The 21,265-nt window shown below is 48.6% G+C and overlaps 1 protein-coding gene across 1 annotated transcript in view; it reads right to left on the reverse strand.

Moving 5' to 3' along the window:
* PRR14L (proline rich 14 like) overlaps positions 1 to 16,429 on the reverse strand; it is a 61,555-nt gene extending 45,126 nt beyond the window's left edge. Inside the window, exons 1-3 of the mRNA XM_027864022.1 lie at positions 16,389 to 16,429; positions 3,551 to 3,583; positions 2,113 to 2,601 (exon numbers count right to left, since the gene is read on the reverse strand). Coding sequence (XP_027719823.1) covers positions 2,113 to 2,550 — 438 coding nt within the window. The 5' untranslated portion in view covers positions 2,551 to 2,601; positions 3,551 to 3,583; positions 16,389 to 16,429. The remainder of the gene's footprint in view (positions 1 to 2,112; positions 2,602 to 3,550; positions 3,584 to 16,388) is intronic.
* Positions 16,430 to 21,265: the final 4,836 nt, after the last annotated feature.

The following is a 21,265-nucleotide window of genomic DNA, read 5'->3' on the forward strand; positions in this document are numbered from 1 at the left end:
TAGATATCCCAGAGGCTAAGACGCAGCTTTTACTCTTTGCCCTCACGAGGGGCTCTCCGAACAAACAGCAGCCTCTTCTTGACCCCATTTTGTTCTTTCAAGTTTTCTTTCCAATCCCACTATTCCTGTCTTCTCCATCTTAATCACTGCAGGGTCGCAGTAAGTATCTGTCTAAAGAGGAAGCAGGGGCTTGTTCTCATTCTAGCCAGAAGGCGCTAGGTAATCCCAACTGGACACAGCAAAGATGCTGGATGCCAGCTGGGGGGGAGGGAAAGGGGACTGAAAATCAGGGAGGGAGTAGTCCCGGCCAAGCTTGAAACCTCTGCTCTGTCCCTGCCTCAGACCAGACTGTCCCCCAGGCCCTCTCACCTCGGCCCTGGTCTATCTCCCTCCGCGGCTCAGTACAAGGGCCAGACCTTCCCTGATTGCTCAGGAGTTAACATTCCTCCCTACAACCCCATCTTCCATTTTACTTTGTGCACACTCGTGGGTGTGTGTGTGTGGGTGTGCGCGCGCGTGTGTGTCTAAAATATTTAGTTGGTATGAGATTTTCCCAGCTCACTCCTCCTTGGTAGAGACGGGAGACAAATATTGCACACTGTACCTGTCTTCAGACTTTTTCAAAGTATTGATCAGCTGTCTGATTTTCCTTCTTTCTGTCTTTAAAAAATCATTTTGTGTTATGTGGGATGGCTCTCTGGGAGGGGGACAAATGGAGGGAAAACTATGCTGATGCAAGAAAAAAAGATATCGCTAAACCTTATTTAAAACAAGGATTTCTCTGCGTACATGTTGTTCCTTCCCAGCCCCCGCCCTCTGAAGAACAGAAATGCCCTGAGAGCAGGGACCATCACCCTTGCACGTGGAAGAGCTGCTACTATGTTCGCAGATACCAGGACACAGCAGCTACACTGAATGGGGAGACGGGGGACGTCTTGGCAGTGCTCTCGGGAAGGACAGTCGGAGAGGCCCTTAGAAGTCCAAGGAGCTGGAGCCCAAGGCCAAAGCCAATCAACACCCTAACAGCAAGTACAGCCTGGGGATGGGCATTTAGGGACCAGGGGCACTTTAAGCCTACAAGATCCCATTTCTGTAGTGCCAGAGTCACAACAGGCCTGGGAAAAAGGGAGAAGATACAAGTAGTTATCACAGCCCCACTTTATAGTTGGGGAAACTGAGGCTCAGAGGATCAAAAAGTTCTGCCTTTTGATGCAAGCTCCAACACTTATTAGCTCTGTACTAATTACACCACCTTCCTCCCAGAACTGTTGTGAGGAAAGTGGTTTAAATTTAAAAAGCACATTTTTATTGATAGGGTCTGTTTTTGTATCATCTACAACATTTCTGGGCACATAGGTGGCACGGCAGATAGAGTGGTACGCCTGGAGTCAGGAAGACTCATCTTCCTGATTCCAATCTGGCCTCAGATACTTGCTAGCTATGTGACCTTGGACAAGTCACTTCACGCTGTTTGCTTCAGTTTCCTCATCTACAAAATGAGCTGGAGAAGGAGATGGCAAAGCACTCCAATATCTCTGCCAAGAAAACCCCAAATTGGGTCATGAAGAGTCAGACACGACTGAAAAATGGCTCAACAACGGCATTTTCTCTCCCTTATAACCAAGAATTTAAAAAAAAAAAAGAGTTCTCAAAAGCAGTTCTGGGAAACTACCCTGATGCCATGAGTCTGGCATTTCTGAAGTGTCCCACCCCTAAACTGAGAAAAGCCCATCACGTCCTAACCTGAAAATGCCCCAGCCACAGACGGAAAGGACTCCTCCCTCCTTCACATCTGCTCCTCCTGATAAAGGAATGGCCCGTTGGATGAACTCTGAAACCCAGAATAAAACACCCCCTGGGAAGCAGGTGACATCTGCAATATGCCCGTGATTCTGGGACCATCTGCTGCCGGCGCACAGCCCCCAAGACCCCCCAAGCCTGGCCACCGGCCTCCTCCCCATGAGAATGTGAGCTCCGGGCAGCTGGGACTAGCCAGGAAGTCCGGCCCCCTTATGTCCCAGCGCTAAGCACACAGTAAGTACTTCATGACTGCTTTTGATGCACTCGCTCCCGGAGTTCGGAATTCAGAACTCTTGCGGGCTGGTCTCTTACCTGGCACGAGCTGCACGCTCCTTCAGTAGCCGCTGGGGCAGGCTCCCCCTGGCCTTCTGCCAATCCCTCCTGGGGGGCTCTCAGAGCTCTCCCCTCCTGCTCCTGCTCCGCTCTCTCTTTCGCATGGACTCCTGAAGCCGCAAGGTCTCCAGCTGCACAGCCGGCGGCCAGGCCACAACGCCCCGCCTCTTCCCCATCACCCATGGGGTCAGCGTCTTGACGGCAATTTTCCACATGAGTTCTCTGGGGTTCTAAAGGCAAAGTCCGCACCAAGGAGCTCGAGGCTTCAGGTTCTGCAACTGGAATAACACTTGGCTCAAATTCTGCAGCAAGCTCCGGGGAGACGCTTACTGGAAGTTCCGTGTACAACTCCTGCGCCCCTGCAGACATGGGGGAATCAAGAGGTACTGGCTGCGTCTCCACGCCAGATGACAGCATGAGGCCTGCTGAGGACGCTGGGTTCCAGTTTATCGATCCAGATGGTTCACCCTGGCATGCACCAAAAAAGGGGAAAACACAGGTAAGAAAAGACCCAAACAGTTAAATGATAAAGAGAATCAATTCCTACGTTATCATTAACTATGCCTACTCGGGACAGTAATCCTTAGAATTTACTGACAAAGAAAATAAACACGGTGTAAGCTATAGGATGAAGGAAGGCAGTTGTCTGATCTCAATCCAAAATACCCTCTTCCCTCAATTTAAGTATGAAGGCCAACAAACACAGAAGGGAGGATTACAACCGTAGAATTCTGTCCAATGATGTCATCTTGGAGAGGAGGAGACCGAGATGCAGAGACGAAGGCACCTGGCCAGGCTGACACGCGTACTAAGCACAGAATTTGAATTTGAACTCCGTACTTCTGACTACAAATCCAGCCCCTAACATAGTGGCTGGTACATAGTGGGCCCCATCTAAATCTGGGGACTTTGGGTCATGTTCCATAGTGGCAGAACCTTCTGGGAATAGTAATTCACATTTACATAGCACCTTAAGATTTACAAAGCACTTTACAAATGTCTCATTTGAGCGAGCCTCACAACCACCTTTTAAAGCTGGGGCTTTATTATCACCATTTTAGAGATGAGCAAACTGGGGCTCAGAAAAGATAAACGGCCTGCCCAGCGACACTTGGCTACTGAGCGTCTGAGGCTGGATCGTATTCCAGGTATCCCAAACTCCCAAGGCCAACTCTCTAACCAACTATTCCACCATTCTGCCTCCTAGGAAGGCCGCTGAGGAGCTGGAGTGTGTCCAGAGAAGGGTGACCAGGATGGGAAGGGCTCTGAGATCACGCCAAATGAAGAAATGAGGGCGATTTAGATTGGAGAAGAGAAGACTGGGAGATATTTTCCTTCTCTGCTTGGCCACACTGGAGCACTGGCACAAGTGGCCAAGAGCCTGTTTCCAGCTGGATTTCGGCAAACACGTGCTCACCAGATGAGGTGGATGGCTCCCCGGGCTGGACAGCTGCAAACAAAGACAGAGACGGCCCCCTGGTTGGTCACGGTGGAGAGGAGGGGCTTCGGCAGGGACGGATGGACCGCAGAGAGCAGGTCTGGGAACCAAGGAGGCCTGGATGCAAACCCTCCTTCTGATGTATACTGGCCATAAGCCCTAGCTCCTCAGCTTCAAAGGCGGCTAATACTCTCTGCAGTCCCTATCTCCCAGTTCAAAGGAGATGTATGAAGCGCGTTTCAAATTTTAAAGCAACTTTTAATTGATTTACTTATTGGCTGAGCTGATCTCATCAATCAATGGAGATGAGGAAACTCTCTCTACCAATACAACCTGCCAGCCTTCCAGCCCTTTAAGGAAAAGTGACCTGGGGCCTCTCAGTTCTCCTGACCACTCTATCACACTGCCTCTGGATGGAGTAGAGAATGCCAGGTACTTCTGATGGATGGGTGGTCTGAGGTCCCTTCCAACTCCTCATTTTCTTTGACTCTATGAAAACCACCTTTGACTACAAGAAGGGCTGTTTCGTGGAAAAGAGATGAGGGGGCAGCTAAGTGCCACAGTGGATAAGCTCCGGCCTTGGAGTCAGGAGGACCTAAGCTCAAATCCGGCCTCAGACACAGGACACTTACCAGACTTACCAGCTTTGTGACCCTGGGCAAGTCACTTAACCCTGACTGCCTCACCAAAAAAAAAAAAAAAAAAAAAAGAAGAAGAAGAAAAAAGAAAAAAAGAAAGAAAGAAAGAAAAGAGATAAGACTCACTGCCACTAGGTTCTGGTGTGCGTCTGTAGTTCCCCTGGTGAGGAAAACCCTCGCTCCAAGCAGCCCGCCCCTGCTGGCTCTGTGCTCTGAGAGGGAGGGGAAGGTAGCTGTTTCACTTCTGCCTGTGTAAGCTCCTTGCCCAGCCCAGGGACACAGAGCAGGCCCCAGATGAACAACAACAGAGGCCTGGCCTGGGGGTACAAGGCTTGACCGCCAGGCTTTCCAGACACAGCTCTAAGGAGAACCATCCAAAAGCGAAAAGCGAGTCAAGGTGTCTCCATCATGGAGCTGAGCTGGAAGGGGCCTCAGGGCCCTCATTCTGCAGAGAAGACTGAAGTCCACCGCCAAAGCAAAGGGACAGGCCCAAGGCCACACAGGCAGCGTCAGAGGCAGGACTCAAGGAGAGGCCTCTGATGCCGAAGCCTGCATGCCTTCCCTTGGGCACTGCTCCTCTAGCCTAAATACTGGCACAAAGTAATGACAAACAAAAGCAGATATTCATTACGATCAAGGAGGATTTAACCAGAATTGTTAAGTATGGTTCAATCTGGATGAGCACTAGTGGGAATGCTCTTAAGGGGATTCACGCTTGAGGCTGGGACTGGACCAAGCATCAAGTGTTGACTGTGGGCTGGGGATACAGATATGAGGACACAAAGGACAGACAGAGTGTCTGAAGAACTATGGACAGAGGTTCACAATATGGTGCAAACGAAAGCAACAAAAAACATCCCAAAGAAAAGGAACAGCAAGAAAGTAAAATGGCGGTCTGATGAGGCTTTGCAAAGAGCTGAGGAAAGAAGGAAAGAGAAAGGGAAAAGGGAAAGATACACATACCCAGCTGAATGCAGAATTCCAGAACTGCAAGGAGAGATAACGGTTTTCTAACATGAGCAATGCAAAGAAATAGAAGAAAACAACAGAATGGGAAAGACAAAAGATCTCAAGAAAATGAGAGATGTCAAGGGAATGTTTCATGAAAAAATGGGCATGATAAAAGACAAAAATGATTAAGTACAAGAGATTAAGAAGAATACACCAAAGAATTCTACCAGAAAGCTATTAACATCCCTAATAACCACAATGGAGTGGTTACTGATCTAGAGCCTGGAAAAGGAAGTCAAGTGGGCCTTAGGAAGCATTGCTAACAATAAGGCTAGTGGAGGTGACGGAATTCCAGCTGAGCTATTTAAAACCCTAAAAGATGATGCTGTTAAAGTACCGCACTCAATATGACGGCGACTTTGGAAACTCAACGGTGGCCACTGGATTGGAAAAGATCAGTTTACGTCCCAACCCTAGAGAAGGGCAATGCCAAGGAATGTTAAAATCACCGAACAATTGCCCTCATTTCACATGCCCGCAAGGTTATGCTTAAGATTCTGCAAGCTAGGCTTCAGCAATACGTGAACCAAGAATTACCAGAAGAGCAGGCTGGTTTTCAAAGAGGCAGGGGAACTAGAGAAGAGACTGCCAACATCCGCTGGACTAGGGAGGAAGCAAGGGAGCTCCAGAAAAACATCCACCTCTGCTTCATGGACAACACTAAGCCTTAGATTGTATGAATCACAACAAAACGTGGCAAGTCCTCAAAGAGACGGGGGACCAGATCATCTGACTTGTCTCCTGAGGAACTTGTACGTGGGCCAAGAAAAAAGTTAGAACCAACCATGGAACAGCTGATTGGTTTTAAGATTGGAAAAGGAGTATGACAAGGCTGTGTATTGTCACCTTATTTATTTCACTTATATGCAGAGCACAGCATGCAAAATGCCAGGCTGGATGAGACAAAAGCCGGAATTAAGGTTGCCAGGAGAAATATCAACAATCTCAGATGTGGCTAGATGATACCACTCTGAAGACAAAAAGTGGAGAGGAATTAAGAAGCCCTCTGGATGAGGGTGAAAGAGGAGAGCACAAAAGCTGGCTTGAGGCTTACCATCAAAAAAACTAAGGTCCTCTCGGAGACCACTGGTTACTTTCTGAAAATGCCCCCCAAGTCCTATCTATTCATGCCTCTCTCCCCCAAAGTGTCTATCTGGACAGACTTCAAAGGTGCCTAGTAAGCCGATTTCATTCTCCAGCCCCTCCTCTATGCAATTCTTAGCACTATGGCTAACTCCCCTGCCTCCCAACCAGAAGAAACAAACAGACTGGCCTTTCCTTCTTGACCTGTGATGAATGGGAGTTGGGATGCCTGGTTCAAATCCTGGCCCTGCCAACTAAAATCAGAAAATTCCGAGCTGGAAGGGAAGGGCAGCTCGTGTAAAAGCCTCATGGGGAAGCTGGGGTTCAGGGTCACAGAATCCAAGGCCAGAAAGGAACACAGAGATTACCCAATACCTTTTTCTGACAGGTCAGGAAACTGAGGCTCACAGAGGTTAATAACTATTCCAAGAGCACAGGCTGTGGGAGCGGAACTCCTGAGTCCTTAAATCTTTTTACTAGATCATGCAACTCTGACAAACCATCCCTTCCCCCAAACCCCACCCCGCCATGATCAACTTAGTGTCCTTACTGGCAAGATGAGACTAATACCCAAAGGGCAACAGAAGCTACATGGTGGGTATAAGCAAGCTCCTGATAAGTGGCATAAAGGAGGAAAAAGGTCATCGAAGAAGATCAAGAGGCTGGTCACAGGGCAACACAGGACAACCGCCTCAGGGATGTCAGGGTTCCCATGAAATGTTTCAAGTCTGACAGGAAGGTGCCCAAGACCGACCGAGCAGGTCTCCAGGAGGCCTTCTGGAAGGGCAGCCAGGATGCGTTAGGAAGGCAACACCCACCCTAATGAAATCGCACACCCAATGACCTAGCCCAGGACCCCTCACAGAGTAGGCAAATCTGTGGCTTTCTGGACAAAGCGTTGAGTCCTGCCTTAGACCCATATAAGCTGCATGAGCCTGAGGCAACTGACTGAACCCCTCTGTGCCTCAGTTCCTTCACAGCACCTACCTAACAGGGTTGTTGTGAGGATCAAAAGCATTTTGCAAACCTTAAAGCTTGATATAAATGTGAGCTGTTATTCTGGGCATCAAATGACAATAGACTTTGGGATCATTAGGCATTATGCAAATGTAAGCAATTATTTTATAACTTGGGAATTTTGTGAACGTCACATCGAAATGCTTTGCACCCACATCATTCAAACCCTGCCCAAAGGCATTTCCAGCTGAAACCAGCACAACCCCAAACCTCATCTTATTACTATTATTACAAAGATTTTAAGACTGAGAAAACTGAAGTTGGAAAAGCGGTTTTTAGCTCCATTTAATAGTCACCGTTTCTGGCTGCTCAGATAAATCACGTTATCATCATATATGTGATAACGCCAAGGGACAGAATTAGGAGGCCAGTTACTCTGGATCACATAGCAAGCTGAAGAGCAAACTCTCTTGGAGAAACTTTAATTTAAACTGTTAAAAAAAAAAAAAAAAAAAAAAGAATCTGCCCCTGGCCCTTCACCTTGAGGATGCCACCCACAATTCTCCTACCAGTGGCAGTTTTGTTCTGGGCCATCCCCGTTCTCTCTGGCAGTGCCCCTGGGGGCGCCTAGGACACCACAAGGGAGTGCGAGGTCTCCACTTTAGGATTCCCTCCCTCACTCTGCAAGGGCCCCAGACACTGGATTGGGAATCTGAGGTCCACAGCTTACCTCCTGTCCCTATTCTCACTTCCTTTCCACCCGGTCTGTCTCATCCTCTTTCTGGGCCTCTGTTTCCCTTTCTGTAAAGCAAGGCTCTGCATCTGGGATCCTTCGACCTGTGCTCTGCTCCTGTTGCTTATTCCCTACAAAGTGGCTTCATCTGATCACCCCTTTCGTGTTTCTAAGCTTTTTCCCTTATATAGTCAGACACGGTTTTCATCCAGGTCGGGCTTCCAGCAACCCCAACCACCTGGAATGTAGCCAGGAGCCTTCTTCTGGCGGGCAGAGGCGCACTCTGCTTCCCCTGCTTTGGTCATTACTACTAAACATTAAGCTGAGATTACAAACGATTCTAACAGGTTAATCATTGACTTCAGGGTGAGACGCTTTGATGGCTGCTGCAGGCAGGCCTAAAGACAAAGAAAGAATATCAGGAGAAGACAGAAGCAGCAAAAAAAACCCAAAAACCCCCGTGGCTCCAGGCCAGCTGCAGAGCTATGGTCAGGGACACCAAGCTCCTAGATCAAAAGTCACCAGACCCTGAGGGTCTCCCAAACCAATTTAACTAGATGTTCCTAAGAATAACCACTATGGTGGCTGAGAAAGGGTCCTGTTCAATAGTGCAACCACAGACTCTCAAAACTGGAAGGGAAAATTAGAGGGCAGGAAGTCCGAGCCACACCAAACCAGGAATCCCTTCCACGGTCCAGACGTGGTCCTTTCGTGGGGAGGAGCCCACCACCTCCCCTCACAGCCCATTCCACTGTGGGCCAGCTGTGATGTCTGCGAAGGTTTCTTCTGACATTAAGTCCAGGGTTTGGAAGGGTATAAGGCCTTCTTTTAAATTTTCCTTTAAAAATAGGTAAGATAAAAATAGTTTGGGCACATAAAGGGATCAGTTTCAGTCACCTGGAAAACTGACTGAAATGGAGCACGCTCCATTACTCAACGATGCTAGAAAAATCTCTTGTTCCTACGGTGCCTGAAATAGCACCAACATCTCTTTGGTCGCTTCACTGCGCCTCCCTCCTGAGGGCCCCCGAAACTCATCCTTTATGATGTCAGCCCCAAGCAGCTTCACCTGGTCACTGCCCATCTGAGCCTGAAGCTTGACAGTCTTCGACGGGCCGGTGTGGCTCCCCAACAAGACGAACCTGCCTTGGTCTTTGGCATCAGGGAAAGGGGTTTCAGAATCAGAAAAGCTGGATTTAAAGATCACTGAGTTCAACTCCCCACATTCCACAGTTAGGAACAGAAAGCCAGATGAGTTAAAGGATTTTCACACTTTTGTCTATTCTCCTATAATTAGCTCGAGGTTTTATTCTGCTGTTCTCTTCCTGTTCCTAATCAATCAATAAACTCCTTCCAGAAGCCACAATGCATCTGCTCTAAATAGGACAGCAGATGACCACGTGCTTTGTAAGTCAACTTCATGAAGTGCTTAAAAAGGCTGACAGACTGCCTTCTCCTCCACAGCCTCAGGATGTAGTCATGGGAATGGAACAGTTGTGCTTTACAAAGTGAACGGAAACTCAACGAATTTAAATGATCACAAAGCTAATGTCGGACCCTGGCCTTGAACCCAGGGCTTTTGGGACTCCAAGACTAGTGCTATTACCACCACAGCTTACAGAAATTGGGCAATTACATAAAAATGCCAAGAAAATTACTTATGGAAAATAATTTCTACGTCTGTGCTGTCCAATGGAAGGAATGTGATTGGCCAAGTCAGAATTCGAGATGTTTACCCAATAGACTGTGGGAGCTGGAGCTGTGAAAAGCCTGAGAACAGGGGATGTCAGGGCTGGGAGGGGCCTTAAAGATGACTGAGTCCAGCCTCTCATTTCATTAATGAGAAAAAGGAGATCAGGGAAGTTGAGACTTACTCAATGGGATGGAGGTGTCTGACATGACCTCCATGACTGGTGGCTTCACAGCCCCCCTCACAGAGTTTTCAGTTCCTGTGGAACTCCATTCGTGTGTTCCCCTTGGATGAGTCTATTATGTTTACGATTCAATGAAGTGCAATTCAAGAAGAACATAGGAGGCTCCTGCTGGGCACTTAGGTCCCTAGATGTGCAGATAAAACCAAATGGTCTCTCCTCTCAAAGGCCTGGCCTGGAATCCCACCTGAGGAACTAGGGCCAAGTCAGAACTCCCTGGAGCCTCAGGTTCTCCCCCCGCCCCCACTTCTCCAGTCACAGTCTCAGATGAGATCCCGTTCTCGTCACAGCTGCTACCCCACCCCCTCCATCTCCTGCCTCTGCTCCGGCAATCCCGCTCACACTCTCACTCTCTTCTCTCTCCGCCTATAGGAATCACTATTTTCCTTCAAAGGTTAATGATACTCAGGTATCTTTCAGGTAGCTATCAGGTATTCTCCTCTGTAAAATGGGAAGAGTACCTGAGATGCCTGCCTATGAGTTGTCGAGGAAACGCTCAAACACTTTATCGGCAGCTCGTTGGCTCGGTAGATAGAGCGCTGGGCCTGCAGTCAGGAAGTCACCTTCCTGAGTTCAAATCCAGCCTCAGACCCTTACTAGCTTTGTGACCTCGGGCAAGTCACTTTACCCTGTTTGCCTCAGTTTCCTCATCTGTAAAATGAGCTGGGGAAGGATATGAAATGACTGAACAACAACAGAAACAGCAGCCTATACAAATATGAGCTACATAAATAGGACACGCTGCCCCCCCCACAAGAGTTATGATAGTGATGAGACAGGTCCCCAAGTATAAGACACATTTACAAACTGGTACCTTGAAAACGAGCACGAAGTGCTCTGAGATCAAGGAGATCTGAGGCCGTCCCCTTTTTCCTATTTCCTTTTCATTCATTCCTTCATAAATCCCAATTCGAAGGCCAGTTTTTCCAATCAGCCTTTCCTACTCCCAGAAGAAATGACCTCACACAACATTCTGTTCTGTGGCTCTCACTGATCACACAACAAACACTGTGCACAGAGCCACGTATGCTCGCTGCCTCGTTCTCCCACTGGCCAGTCACGGAGCTCCGGGAGAACAGGGACCTGTCCTGATCTTTGGTCTCCCAGCACCTCAAACAGATACTTAATAAACATTTGCCAGGTGACTAAATGAATCGCAACCCCCAGGAGTCTCCCGTTGCCAGAGACAACCCTCTGCTGGGGATCGGCTCCCATTCTGACCAAGCCACTGATAAAAGAAAAGCCAGCACCACGAGCGCTCTCCTTCCAACTGGAGGCAAGAGGGAGGGGGGAAGCAGCTTCTCAGAAGCCTCAGGTTGCAGGCCCCATACCCTTCGAGAACCTCCCTGAGCCTTGGGTTTCTCCTCTGTAAAATGGGGAGAGTACCTGTGATGCCTGCCTGTGAGTTGTTGAGGAAATGCTCAAACAGGATAAAGGACATAAACCAATTTGCAATCTTAGCAGTGAACAAGAACACTCTCTCAATGCCCCCTTTCCACCTCCAACCTCACTTCTCTTAAGTTCCTCATCTTGTATTACTTGTGTATTATTGGAAAGGGAGAAGCATTTATGAAGCACTCACTATGTGCCTGGCATCGGGCCAAGCGCCTTTACCAATATAGTCTCCTTGATGGCTATCTGTGCAGCCTATCAGACTGGAAACCCCACGAGGGTAAGGACCAATCGTGTTTTATCTAAACTCTGCACCTCTGCATCTCCTCTCCTAACATGCTAACATCCCCAGGCTAGGCCACTTAACACATGTGAAATGACCCTTCAAAAACTGGTCATTTTACTGTTCAGAGGATCTGTCCACTTTCATCTGATCATAACAGGAATTCCTGTGGTTTTATTTAAACCACACTATTTAAATTTATTTATTTATTAAATTTATTTAAATTTAAAAATACCCCCCTAGAAGCCATGTTCTGGTGAGCTGACAAGGCTCTGGTCTTTGGATGGGGGATAAGGCACCCTTGCTGAGGGCCAAGGCTTTCCATCTCGGGTACACCTGCCAAAGCTTACAAGACCACATCCTCTGAGAAGCCAGAGTCCTTCCCTTGGACTTCAGGGGAGGAGAGCTTAGTAATGAAAGCTTGGATTTCTGTAGCACCCTAAGAACAGAGGTCACCACTGGAATAGCGGGCCCAGGGGCCGAACCCGGCCTATGAACAAAACACACTGGAGTTTGCTCACCCTTGCCCAAGATGTATAAAGATTATCACAACCTCGTGATATTGGCAGGGCAGGAATTCTTACCCCCCCCCTTTTTTAAAAAAACAGATCTAGCTTTACAGAGACCACGGTAAGAAATGTTACAAATCTGATGAGCTAGCAAGCCGAGAACGTTGCCTCTCACAAGCCATTTTTACAAGGGTGTGCTGCTTTGCTCTTTAAAAAATACTGGCAAGAATTTCTATCCTTGTATAGCTACTGTAATGGCAGACAAGCTAAAAGATAACAATGAAAAAAATGATCAGCAAACTTACTACCTGTCCTTCCATTCCACTTCAGTTCCGCTGGGGAAATCTTAGGCAAAGCTGGTCTAGCAGACTTGATAAAATAGGTCTTTCCACTAGAAAGTGTTCAATTAGAATGGGAGCTCCCTGAGGGCAGCACTGTGCCTGGAGAACAAAGAGGGTCAGGCCTACTAATACATGCCTGTAGACTGGCTGAGCTTGGCCGTCTGGTCCAAAGCAAGAGATGAGGTAAACCACCTGTGATCCTAACTCGTGACTCACAATCAACTTGTTATCTGAAAACATCTGGAGCAGGGTTCATAAACTCTTGATGTTGTGGACTCCTCAGAATGTTTTTAAATGCACAAAATCAGGGCAGCTAGGTGGTGCAGTGGATACAGCACTAGCCCTGAAGTCAGGAGGACCTGAGTTCAAATCCGACCTCAGACTAAACACTTGACATTTACTAGCTGTGTGACCCTGGGCAAGTCACTTAACCCCAATTGCCTAAAAATAAAAAAAAAAATTAAATGCACAAAATCAAATACATAGGATTATGAAGGAAATCAATTCAACTGAAATATTTTTTAGAAGACCAAGTTCACAGACCCCAACCCAGACCTAGAGGAAAATTCATAAATTCATAAATTTACTAATTGTTCTTCCGTACAGCCACCAATAAACTGCTTTCCATCTCCTCTCCTCTTCTACCCCCTCCACAGTCAGCAGTCCAAACCCTGAGCTAATGATGGATTCCTTACCAAAAAGCTGAGTGCATTTTAAATCTACCAGAGGCAGAGCTTCGCCTATGGACGGGCCTGCTCCCTCGCAGTGCCCCAAGCCACTCTCTGAAGGGTGGTCAGCAAGGGTGCTGACCTGCAAACCCAAAGGAAGTTTCCACACCAGGGGATCCTCTCTGGAAAAAGAGATTATATTCACAGGAATTTTGCAGTAAATCCTAGAGCGACCAGGTGCCTCAATTGAGGCAATTTTTATAAATTTACTATAATTTATCCTATCTATGTGAATGCATTTTAATGCAAATAATTACAAGTAGATATTACAATTTTACTTTGAAACAAAAAATTCCATCCTACTTTCTCTATTTTCTTTGCCTTACAGTTTAAAAAAATCGACAAAATGTTCTTTGAAGGAAAAGAGTTCTTCAATGTATTCTTAAATTCAGGGCCTTCCAGGGTTAAAGTCTCAAAAGGTGGTTTCCTCACAATGATCCTGCCATGATCCCCAAGATTCTTCCCCATCTTTTTTAGGTGAAAAGGATAGGCTGCTTCATTATGTTCTGTATGTGGAGGTGTTCTAGAATGGGGCCAAGAGCACCAGGCTCAGGGTCAATCAGGACAGCTCTGGGGTTCACTATGCCCCTCAGTGGACATGGATCTTCACTTCCTGCTGCCAGCTGGGGGTGAGGACTAGACTCCAAGGCCCCTAATATCCTGGATCTTTCCTATCTGGGGTGTACACTGAGAAAGAAGTTTAAAAAAAAAAAGAACAAACCAATATTGATTACTTAAAGCACAAGCAGCCCTTTTGATGGTTCCTATTAAAAGCTTGGAAAACCAAGAATAAGCCGTCATCCACTTTTACTGCGACTGTATGTAAGTATGGAACAGGTCAGTGCTTGAGATCCTCCCCCAAAACATCACGACATGTAGCACAGGGACAAAAAGCAATACAAAGTAATAATTCCCAGGATGTCTGTCTTCTAAAAGTCTAACCTCATTCATTCATGTCTTACTGAAAAGAAAAGTTATCCACGATGAACGCTGCCTGCCATGCTCAGTTTGAGGAGCATGTTCACAGAGCATACCCGCCCTCAGAAATTCACATTTCATCTCCCCTCCAAGAACGAGACTTTATTTCCCAAAGCTTCAGACAACCCAACTGGGAGAACAGAGCTGAGCCCCCAGTAACAGAACTGGGAGAAGAGCCTTTCTTTGGCTTTGGGAAGGAAAACTTCAACCGAGGGGGGCCGGGAACACAAGGGTCAATCTCTCCACAAGGAATATTCTAGAAAACTCCAAGCAAGAGGGCCCATCTCCCTCTTGCCGCTTCACCCCAGGAAGAAAGGGGGCTAAAAGAATGAAAATGCACAGATGGGAGGGTAGTGGTGTACAAGGGATGCAAATGGACGTTGTAGGGACTCCGTAGGAACATGGTGGGAGGTAGCTTTGTTTCTTCCTCCCTGTGGGAACAGCTCTATCTTTCCTGGAGAAGGGAGAGGGGGAGGTTTTCTGCTCTACAAGGAGATGGCCCAGTGAAGTCTCCCTTTCCATTGGGGACGTCTCTTTTTCTTGACTGCTTAAAGAAATTTGGGCCTTCTCCATCCACAGAATCACAGGTTCCTAGATTTGAGCTTGAAGGGACCTTACCGATTACCTAGGCCAATCCCCTCACTTTACAGAAGAGGAAACTGAGGCCAAAGAAGTGATATGCCCAAGGTCAGCCCTGACTTCAAATCAAGCACTCCTTTCACAGTGAAAAGCCAAAGGAAATTGGGGAATCGGTCTCCCTCCTCTCTTAATGAAAGTATGGTGGGAGGGAAAGAAGAGAAAGAAGGCAGTTACCCCTTTCTTTTCACAAAGAAAGAAAAGAAAGAAACAGTTTGTTTCCCCCAGCCTGGAAGGGAAGGACAAGGAAGGCTGAGGTCTCTCTACACAAGGAGTAAAGTCGGCAGTTCCTTCCTCTTAAGAGACTGCTGAGATCTTCCCTCTCAAGGGCAGTCAGCCTGTCTCAGAATGGGGGTTCAGGGTGCGTCCCCTTGAGAGGAGGGAGTGGGGGGAGAAAACGCAGTCCTGGTGATGGAGGACTTCCCCCTTCTAGAATTAAATAAGATAGGACTCCCCACCCCCACACTATGAGGCCAGAAAGCTGGAAGCAGGCTGGGGGCTGGGTACTAGGATGGATGAGAGGGCAGTTATACTAGCTCCTTTTGGGTTGGGGAGAGGGGAACTAGGGGAAACGGGACCAGATCCTATTCCCCTATTCTTGTACCACATAGAGGGGGAATGGGGAGGGGCTCTATCTACCTTAAAGGACAGGAAGAATTTAGAACTTTGGGAAGGGGAGTGGTCCTCCTTTAAAGTGGGGCAGAGATTTGTTAAGGGGAAGGGGGGGTATCTTCCCCTACTTGGGGTATTTAGGGAGATCTCTGGTACAGATGGGGAAGCTCTCTCCGGGTGGGGGGACCCTCTCCAGTCTTGGGGGCACGAAGGGGGCTTTTCTTTTTGTGGGACTTGGCAGGTCTCTCTGAGGCAGGTCACTTTCCCCACTTGGGGGGTTTAGGAATGAGCCCAGTGGCAGGGATAGGGAAACTCTCTCTTTGTGGGATTTAGAAGGGGGTGGGAGGGCACTCTCCTCACTTAAGGAATTTGGAAAGGAGCTCAGTGTCGGGGATGCTGCAGCTCTCTCCCCCTGGGAGGAACTTGGGGCTTGGCCCTCTCCCAACCTGGGGGCGAGGGGAGGGGGGAAATTGGGGGGCTCTCTCTGGGACAAGGGAGAGAGTCTCCAGGACGGGCGCATCCCGCACAGTGGCAGGGATAGGAAGCTGTCCTTCCCCGGGGTGGGGTGGGGGGTGGGGCGCCCGCTCTGTGGGGGAGGGGCGCTCAAGTGCTCCCCTCCTTGCTCTTGGCCAGGTCCAAGGCCAGGGTCAGGGGCGGCCACTCCCAGCCCCGCTCCACTTTAGATCCCTAATAGGCCCCGCGAGTTTTTTGGGGGGGAGGAGGAGAAAGGGGGCTATCGCGACATGGGGGGCCCTGGGGTTGACCCTGTCGGGACATAGCCCGAAAGGGCGAAAGGCCGAGCGCGCTTTATGAGCGGGCGCGCGGGCCTCCGCGCCTGTCGCGACATGGCGGCGCCTGTCGCGACATGGTCGGGGCCCCTCCCCGGGCCCGCGCTGCCGAAGGCCCCTGTCCCCATTCCCCCGCTGTCGCCTCCCCGGCCCCTCCCCCACCCCGGAGGCGCCCCTACCGCGGCTGCAGCTACTACCTGAGCCGAGCGAGGGAGGGAGCGAGGGAGGGCCCGGCCGCTCTCGCCGCCGCCGCCGCCACCGCTGCTGCTTCTCTATGGTCGTCCGCACTTCCCCATCCGGGACCCGCAGCAGGCTGACTGGCCGCGCACGCGCACTCGCCCTGCCCCGCGCCAGCCACGCGGGCTCTTCCCAGCTCCACCTCCCCGCCCCCTGGGCCCGGCGCAGCCCCGCCCCCAGCTGTTCCCGGAGCTCGACTCCCTCCCCCTGCCCCTCCCCAAGGTCCCGCGAGCCCGCAGCGCAGCCCCGCCCCCTCCCCGCCGTGCCGTTCCTTCCAATTCACTTCACTTCACTTCAATTCTGTTTCTCGAGGCGTTGTTCTCGACCTCTGTCCCTCCTCCTCTCAAAGTCATCAAATGAGATAATATTTGTAAAACATACTTAGCCCCGTGCCCAGCACACAGTAGGTGCTTAATAAATGCTGTTTCCTCCCCTCTCCAGTTCTTAGCACAGTGCCTGGCACATAGTAGGTGCTTAATGCATGTTTGTTGCCTTTTCCGACCCTGATTTCTCCAATTCTCCTCCTACTTATCTCAGGGCTCCTTCTCCACCTTCTCTGCTGGATCTCCACCGGGTCACAACGGACAGAAACAGACACAGTTATAGCTAGAATTAAGGATGAGGACCGGCCCTGTGATTTCACTGGGATAGAGAATTCCCAGATGAGGAAACTCCCTTCACCAATGCAGGTTGGCACCTTCTCTGAGAGGAGGAGTCCTTGTGCAAGGTCACACAGCCAGTATCCATTAGCCAGGCTGCCACACTGATGTGTCCAAACAAGATAAGGTGAAGAACATTAACAACATGGGGTAGGGAGATCCGGTTTCTGTAGAAAGGATCGTTTGACCAGACCTTGAAGAAATAGAAGGATGGAGAGGGCCCAAGGTGGAGAAGAGGGGAAGGGTCTGGATTTCACTGGGGTCTTCTGGATTTGGCGTTCTGAACTCAGTATTTACACTGGCCATTAGTCCCCTGAGGTTGTTGGGACCCTCCTAATGCCCAGACTTCCTAACCCTGGGGCCTTGGCCAAGTCTCTTTCCCACTCAGAGTCCAGGCTTGGGTCTCTGTAAGCCAGAGATAACTGGACCTGCCCTGCCTATCTGTTTCCTCACAAGGCTGTTCAGAGGCCGAAGGCTATGAAAACAGGGCCTTATAAACACCAGCTCAAGGACAAGAATTATTATAATAAATAATTTTGATTCTTCGGGGCCTAAAAACTCACATATAATTCAGAAAGATTGTTACTTTTTCCTCTGGAGGTTAAAATACTTTTTTTCTTGAAACAAAATGAATCAAATTCTGTCAAGGACTTGGTTAGAATATTTTCACATAGAATTCTAGCTCTGGAGGGGGAAGGGCCCTCAGAGGCGGTGCAGTGCCACTCTCTCATTTAACATGAGAAAACGGAGGCAGAGAGAGGTTAAGTGACTTGCCTAGGGTCACACAGTGGCAGAGAGGCAGGATTTCAATAGTGGTCTTCTTGACCCCACTAGTTGCCTTATTACTGATACAAAATGTGCCACAGGGCAAACAAAAGGGATTCTGTTTATTTAACTCAATGAAAAGGAGTCCTTACCTAACAAAAGAAATTCCTTTTACTGGAGGAGAATTATCCTCGGGCTCCATCCTTACGGATGAGATCAATGACTTCCTAACAATTCAAGAAGCTACAAATTTAAGAAGCACGATTTATGCGCCCAGCCCTGAAGCATCCAAAGACAAAGGTGAGTCAACCCCACCTCCATAATCCATTCATTATCCCACCAGCCACCATTTTTCTAAACTTCTTATCTCCCTTCAAACCTCTCCTCCCACCCTCTCAGCTGAGAATTTTGCCTCCTTTTACTGGAAAAAACAGAGCCCATTCCGGAGGCCTCATCTCAGGTCTCTCCCACCCCACCTCCTTCATCCACGTCTCACATGAGCCTTCCTCCTCACCAAGGCCAAGCCCTCCATGTGTCCTGGGATCCCATTTCACCCATCCTTTCTAGACTCAACCATGTTCATTAGATTGTAAGCTCCTTGAGAAGGCCTGTCTTTCTTTTTGCTTGTATCTGTATTCTCAGCACTTAGCACAGTGCCTAGCATATAGTAGGTGCTTAATAAATGCTTAACACAGTGCCTAGCATATAGTAGGTGCTTAATAAATGCTTATTGCCTGCCTGCCTATGGAGATGATTCTCAGATCTATTTATCCAGCCCTAATCTCTCCACCTCTAATCCCACAGACAACTCAGATTTAATATGTGCATAACTGAACTCATTGTCTCTCTCCCCCAAACCCTCAACTCTTCCTAACTCCCCTATTTCTGTCAAGGGCACTGCCATCCTCCCAGGTATCCAGGCTCCAGCGTCATCCTGGACTCCTCCCTCTCTCTCACTCCTCACATCTGACCTGTGGTCAAATCCTATGGATTTTATCTTCAGCACCTCTTGTGCACACCCCCTTCTCTCCCCTGGTGTTTCCTCTACCCTGGTGCAGGACCTCATCACCTCATCCTTGGAACATTGCACTAGCTGCTGGTGGGTCTGCCTGCCCCAAGGCTCTCCCCTCTCCAGGCATTTTCTCTGGCTGTGCTACCAGTGCCTGGAATGCTCTGCCCCTTGGTTCCTGGCTTCCTTCAAGTCCCAGCTAAAATCCCACCTTCTATGGGAAGCTTTTCCCCATCGCCCTTAATGCTGCTGATTTCCTCTTGAAGTTATCTCTGGTTTTTAGCTCATTTGTTTGACTCCCTCATTAGGCTGTGAGCTGCACAAAAGCAGGGACAATCTTTGCCATTCTTTCTATGCCCAGAATGTCTGCAACATAGTAGGCACTTAATAAATGCTAGTTGACTCTATGCTTGTTATGTGCCAGGTACTCTACATCCAGTAAGTGTGTTGAGTAGGATGTCCCAGAGCCAGGCAGGCTCCACATGAGCCTCGATGAACTAGGGCTAGGTATCCTGAAGGCTTAGGGATATCTCTTCCCTCTTGCCACTGGTTCTGAACCCACTGGCTGTGTTCCCCCTCCAGATGCCAATTATCAGTAGTCCGGTTCTCTTTTACCACTTAACATCAATTAATCTCTAGAAAAGGATATATGAACGTTGTACACAGTAACAGCCATGTTGTGTGATGACTAAGGTTGATAGACTTAGCCCTTCTCGGCAATTCAAGGATCTAAGATACCTCCAAAAGTCTCACGCTAGAAAATACTATCCACATCCAGAGAAAGAACTACGGAGTTTGAGTGCGGATTGAAGCATATGATTTGCTATTTTTTTTCTTCTGTTTTGTTTTGTTTTCTCTTTCTTGTGGTTCCTCCCATTGGTTCTAATTCTTCCTTACAACATGACTCATGTGAAAACATGTTTAATAGGAATGTATTTGTATAGCCTATATCTGATTGCGCGCCACCTTGGGAGGGAGGCAGGGAGGGGGAAGAAAAGTTTTGAACTCAAAAGCTTATGGAAGTGATTATTGATAAATCAAAATAAATTAATAGAAGCAGAAAAAAAGGAAAAAGATGTTTGCTTTGAAGATATATCAGGAAGAAAAATACAACCATGTGCCCCTAACACGTCAGGGGCACACTCCCTCCGTGCCATCTTGGTCTCTGGAAGGACAGTGGGCTCACTCTTCCGACAGCTTCTACATCGAGTTGGCGCCCCCAGATTCCTGACTGCCAGGTGGGTCTCCACCTCAGCTACCTTTAGGAAGGTCCCAAAGGTCACTCCTTGCTCCTTGGGGCATAAATACTGAGCTAGCTGGCTGTAAAACCTGGTGTAGAATCCAAGTCAAGGATTTGAATGACTTGCTCTTCTGACTTTTTGAAATTCTCTAAGTCCCCCCCACCCCCCACTTTCTTCACCTACAACTGGAGAACGAAAGCAGAGACAGGCAAAGAACCAGCCTCTGTGGGGAAAACCGAAGGCTCTCTCTGTACTGCGTCTCACTGCGGCAATGTTATCAAAGGAGTCAAAATGAGAATGAACAAGAGAAAAGGTGAAAATGCCCGAGTCTCTGGTCCCTGCTGCTTTTGGAAGCACTCAGTTCTAGATACCCAGGCCATCAACAAGGCTCCTCCTCACCATGTGGGTCACAGGCCAGGCCCAGTCAGGGAATGTCTACGCAGGCCCAGGTCCCTGCAGGCCGTTTCCATTACGCTCCATCCTCACTCTTGCTACATCAGGTTCCTCTACCTCCTCCACTGGGGTGATCTGCTTAGGTCCATTACACCAGCAAACATTGATTAAGTATCTTCAATGAGCCAGGAGCTAGGTCCTTGGGGTAGAAAAGCAAAACATCCCTGTCCTCGAGGGACTGGCAGTTATGTGTATAGGGCCACATGGAGCAGTTATTGTCCAAGTAGCAGCCTGCTTGAGAGCAGATGGGCTCACCTCCAGGGAGGAATTCTTTTGGCCACAGAAATTCACAGAACGTTTCCAGAGCGGAAGGGGCATGATCTATGTCAGAAGAGGGAGGCCTCATGCTAATGAAATCATCTGTTTCTCCCTTTTCATCTGTCCCACGCTGCTGATGTCAAAGCCTTGCCCCTCCTATTTCAGGGCTCCATAAAGTGAGGTATACCTGTGCGGTAGGCAGGACTCATGGACTCTGGCCTCCAGCCGCCTTGGATGCCCACCTTATCCTGCCCCTTCTGTCTCTGTGTCTTTCTGCAGAGTCTCCAACAAGCCTAGAAAAGTCTTCTTTTTATTATAATTTTTTATTCTTTAATTAATTTATTTTTAGTTTTCAATAATCACTTCCATAAGCTTTTGAGTTTTCAATTTTCTCCCCTTCACTTCCCCCTCCCTCCCCAAAATGGCATGCAATCTGATATAGGTTCTGCGTA

Source organism: Vombatus ursinus, unplaced genomic scaffold, assembly GCF_900497805.2.
Source record: "Vombatus ursinus unplaced genomic scaffold, bare-nosed wombat genome assembly UNPS02001287.1, whole genome shotgun sequence".
Classification (NCBI taxonomy): Eukaryota; Metazoa; Chordata; class Mammalia; order Diprotodontia; family Vombatidae; genus Vombatus; species Vombatus ursinus.